This window comes from Ochotona curzoniae, unplaced genomic scaffold (assembly GCF_017591425.1).
Source record: "Ochotona curzoniae isolate NIBS_2020 unplaced genomic scaffold, NIBS_Ocur_1.0 contig_2723, whole genome shotgun sequence".
Lineage (NCBI taxonomy): Eukaryota > Metazoa > Chordata > Mammalia > Lagomorpha > Ochotonidae > Ochotona > Ochotona curzoniae.
The window spans coordinates 1,381,269-1,386,365 of NW_024465573.1; the positions used below are offsets into that span (position 1 = coordinate 1,381,269).

The 5,097-nt window shown below is 39.9% G+C and overlaps 1 protein-coding gene across 1 annotated transcript; it reads left to right on the plus strand.

Moving 5' to 3' along the window:
* Positions 1-2,851: 2,851 nt before the first annotated feature.
* LOC121154219 (olfactory receptor 8B4-like) lies at positions 2,852-3,781 on the plus strand. The gene has a single exon (XM_040977170.1). It carries the CDS (start codon positions 2,852-2,854, stop codon positions 3,779-3,781), a length of 930 nt encoding a protein of 309 aa, XP_040833104.1.
* The last annotated feature ends 1,316 nt before the right edge of the window (positions 3,782-5,097 follow it).

Here is a 5,097-nt window from a genome sequence, read left to right on the forward strand (position 1 = left end):
TTGTTAGGGTTCTTGAAGCACCATTAATATCTCTTTTTGTCTTCATTCTCAATGTCTTGGCCAAGAGTAAAAATTATGTGATATATAGTATGATAGATTAGCTTCTTGTTTTTGTGTTTTATTTAAGTGGAAACAAAAGTATGTACATCTCTGTGCTTGGCTTCTTTTGTTCTATGATACGTTTGTGATATCTTTGTCATTAAATTTTATGACTATCTGGAGTTTTGCCCCACAATATGTTTGTGATGCATATATCATTATCTTTTATGACTATATAGTTTCATTTTATTAATAACATTTATTACTCTAATAGACACATGAATTGTAAGTTTTTGTCAATTATGTGCAATGATGCTAAGACATGTGTGACATGTCTTTTGATAAAAATCCCTTTTTTAAAAAAGATTTATTTATTTTTATTGCAAGGTCAGATATACAGAGAGGAGGAGAGACAGAGAAGAAGATCTTCTGACTGATGATTCACTCCCCAAGTGACTGCAACAGCCGGTGCTGCGCCGATCCAAAGTCAGGAGCCAGGAATTTCCTCCCGGTCTCCCATGCAGGTACAGGGTCCCAAGGCTTTGGGCCGTCCTCGACTGCTTTCCCAGGCCACAAGCAGGGAGCTGGATGGGAAATGGGGATGCCAGGATTAGAACCGGCGTCCATATGAGATCCTGGCGCATTCAAGGCAAGGACTTTAGCCACTAAGCCACCATGCTGGGCCCTGACAAAAATATTTTTATTGGTCTACATTTAGTACTGGAATACTGGTTCAAAACATATCTTAAGTACTATTAATGAATTTTTTCTACACACATACAATGACATCAAACAATATATTATGCTAATTAGTAGTTGATTAATAGTACCAATATCTTCCTCTCCTTTTATGTTTCCTTTTTATCCATTTTGGGCAAATTACTAGAGTTGGTATTTCTTTGTTTTAGGTTTTGGCTAGATGTAAATCAGAAGCAGCTTACATTTGATGCTCCTTCCAAGTTTTGACGCCAAGATCCATTGAAGACTATTGCCTGTCTAGGAGGATAAGTTGGGTTAAAGAGGATTTTGAGGGCCATGAGTAGCAAATATAGAGACTGAGTTGATAAAGAGATGGAAATCAGGGAGTCTAGGAGATTACAGAATCAGAGGACCTGAATAACTGTTTACACTATTTTTCATTGGGCAACCATGTAATTTGTTATTCAAATCTAGACACTTTTCAGAGCAAGAAAGTGTCCCGCTAATAATTACCCAGGGATAACAGGCAGAAGTTACCACTGTCCCAGGAAAATTTAAATTACTTCAGGCTGCTTCCATGGAAATTTAATAAAAGCATTTTTATCGTTTGAATTCTTTTGAGGGTGTTCACAGAGCAGATCATATAAAGAGGAGCCCTGTTATCTGAATAACGGCAAGATTTAACTCTCGAGTACATCTGTTGCTGCACCTTAAGCCTGAACTGCTCTAGGGTGGCTCCACCAAGGAATGTGTGTGCATATGCACTTCTTTGCATGGGTGTTGCGATATTTTAATCTTGTTATAGTAAAGGCCTGGCAGTGTGCTTTAGTCGCGCTGAGAGTGGGTGGTGTCTGTGGAGGTGGTAGTGTGGTGTCTCTACCATTCTGAGCAGCTCACGGCCCTACAAGCGCTTTGTGTGAGGTGCTCTCTACAGACATGATGTCTTTAAAACTGGTTCTATGAATATTCCCTTTAAAGTACTGGAAATGGCCGCAAAATATGTTTGGGATCATTCTTTCTTTGAAGCCAATTATAATCTATTAGATTAATGAAGGGGAAAATGACCTATAATGTTGAAATAGAATGACATGAAATCCCTAGCTTAAATATGGAGTTTGAGTAGAAACTTGATTCCCAGCAAATGATGGAAGCATCTAATTCAGACCGTAAACAAGTTCCCTCTAGTTACCAATCTCACAGACATTCCCTAGGGGGAACTGTGTCTAACCAGGTTTGCATGATTGTCAAGTGGTTTAAAGTTCCCTGGTGACAAGTTTGCAGGGTTCTGGTGAGAATGGGAGTTGCTAGGTTATTTTTCCCACAGTTTTTGAAGACCATCTGGGAAAACTCACAAACAGAAACCTTTATCTGCTCCAAAAGTACCTTGGAAACCAACTCTGTAAAAGCTGTTTCTCAGCCCTAAGGTCATCAGAAGAGCCTGCACATAAGACATTATGCACCAGCAGCAACACCTGCTAATAGAAAATACTACTGTATAAGCAACTGAAGAAAGCAAGAGCGGGGAGAAGGAATATTATATTTTCTGGCAGTTTTATTTTCAACTCGTCAGCCAGGATTCTGGAAAGCAGTGATCCCTGCCCTGCCCTGGACACTAACTCTGAGGTGAGGTGGAATGAAGGGAGTTAGAGGTGGAAGGCAGGAGTTACAGGGCAGGCAGGGAACACTCCAAGCTCTTCCTCTAGATATGGGAAACTGATTTGAGATTGGGAGAAGAAGGGAGAGAATGCAAGATCACAGCATGGGCCTTGAGAGTTCCTCTTTCTCATAGTTTGAGGTAGTCAGCTCCTGGATCTTGGGATGTCTTTCTGCTAGTTCTTGGGCAGCCAATTGAATTATGCTATCTCCCCACCAATTAAATGAAGACACAGCTCATACTACCCAGACTAGCACACACTAACTTGAATTCATGATCCAAGTAGGGGAATTCAGATATTGTCATAGGAACAGTGTCAGTAGATTAGCATTGACAGGCATTGATAAGGGAATAATGGCAAAAGATCCATATTCTAGAAACTTCTTTCATTGGTTATACTTATGACTGCCATTATTCTTTGTGTTTTGTCCCTGTTTCCTCAGAAAGTCTTCTGAGAGAATGAATCTGGGAAACATCTCCTCTGTGACTAGGTTTATCCTTGTGGGATTATCAGAAGAAGCAGAACTACAGCTTCCCCTCTTTCTTGTGTTCTTAGGGATCTACGTGTTCACTGTGGTGGGCAACGTGGGTTTGACTACCTTAATTGTACTGAATTCCAGCCTTCACACTCCAATGTACTTTTTTCTCCTCAACTTGTCCATTATAGATTTCTGTTATTCTTGTGTGTTTACTCCCAAAATGCTACATGGTTTTGTGTCTGAAAATACTATCTCTTATGTTGGGTGCATGACTCAATTATTTTTATTCTGCTTCTTTGTCAACTCTGAATGCTATGTGTTGGTCTCAATGGCTTACGATCGCTTTGTGGCCATCTGTAATCCTCTGCTGTACACAGTCACAATGTCACCTCAGGTGTGCTGTTTGCTAATGGTTGGCTCATATGTGATAGGGTTTGCAGGTGCCATGGCCCACACAGGGAACATGTTGAGACTGACCTTCTGTGATTCTAACGTCATTGACCATTATCTTTGTGAAGTCCTTCCCCTTTTGGAAATCTCTTGCACCAATACCTATGTCAATAAGCTGGTATTTTTCATTGTTGTTGGAGTGGTTATCACAGGGTCCAGTATCAGCATCTTTGTCTCTTATGCTTTGATTCTTTCCAACATCCTTCGGATTCCTTCTGCTGAGGGCAGATCCAAAGCTTTTAACACGTGCGGTTCCCACATAGTTGCTGTTGCTCTCTTTTTTGGGTCGGGAGCATTTGCCTATTTAACCACCAGTTTTTCTGGTTCTATGGGTCAGGGAAAGTTAGCTTCAATATTTTATACCAATGTAGTTCCCATGCTTAATCCTTTGATCTACAGTTTGAGAAATAAGGATGTTAAACTTACCCTGCATAAAACTCTGAAGAGAGTGCTCTTGTAAATGGGACTGTTGAAATCACTGATTATTAATTCCTGATTAACTTCGCACTCTAATACCTTTTTATCTACAGGTGGAGTAATTTTAACCTTTTTTCCATTTACTTAGAAAGTTGGTGATCTGTTTATAATCTCCTGCAGAATTATATCATCGTGTACCACTTAAACAGGCTCCACTGAATGCCACTTGGCACCTATTAAATGCCTATTGTTTATTAGACTCCATACTAAATTCAAGAGACAAATAAAATGAGAGTCCATGCCTTAAATTCTTTTCTTAGTCATCCGAATGACTTTGTCTAAGTAATAAAATTGTTGGCTGAGAGAAGAGAGAAGTCATGGTGTCGGAATCTAAAGGCATTTTTGTCCAGTTACTGAGAGGTTTTACCAAAGACCAATGCTGGATTTCCTAGGTCCATCTCCAAAGTCTTAGAGTGGATTGCTTTCCAGGAAGATTTTCAATTCTTGTTTTTATGTAAATAAATGCACAAAAAAAGAAAGCCACTTTCAAGAATTGTCCATGTCATGATGGAAAAGAATAAACCAAAATCCCAAATCTTTTATTTCCCAATTTCAAAATTTCTGGGCCTTGAGATGATAACATGTGCCATGATCAATCTTGTAACTGGATCAATTTAATCACTTTTGTGGACTTCAAGCTGAAAAGATGAACAAAGAACTGTTACAGATTTGCATGAGTATGTAGTATGCTACTTCTGCCCTGCTCTGGAAATATGGTATACACTATGGAGATTACAGGACATTTCTTTTATTTTTAAAGGTTGGTTTAGATTTAATTGAGTTGAGTGTGAGTGTGTGTGTGTGCGAGAGAGAGAGAGAGAGAGAGAAAGAAAGAGAGAGCGAAAGAAAGGGAGAGCAAGATTGTGTATGTTAATATTAACTACGAAACCAGTAGAGAATAAAGAAGAAAGTGATTCACATGATATTCCCTACTCTTAAGGACACTGAAAAAGCTTTAAATTTTTTAAAGATTTATTTATTTTTCTTGGAAAGGCAGAAATACAGAAAGGAGGACAGACAGAGAGAAGGATCTTCCTTCTGATGATTCACTTTCCAAGTGATTGCAACGGCTGGCCCTGTGCTGATCCAAAGCCAGGAGCAAGGAACTTCTTCCAGGTCTTCCATGTGGGTGCAGGATCCCTAGGTTTTGGGCCACCCTCGACTGCTTTCCCAGGCCACAAGCAGGGAGCTGGATGGGAATCAGGACTGCTGGGTTTGGAACTGGCGCCCATATGGGATCCGGTGCGTTCAAGGACAAGGACTTTAGCTGCTACACTATTGCACCAGGCCCAGAATTTG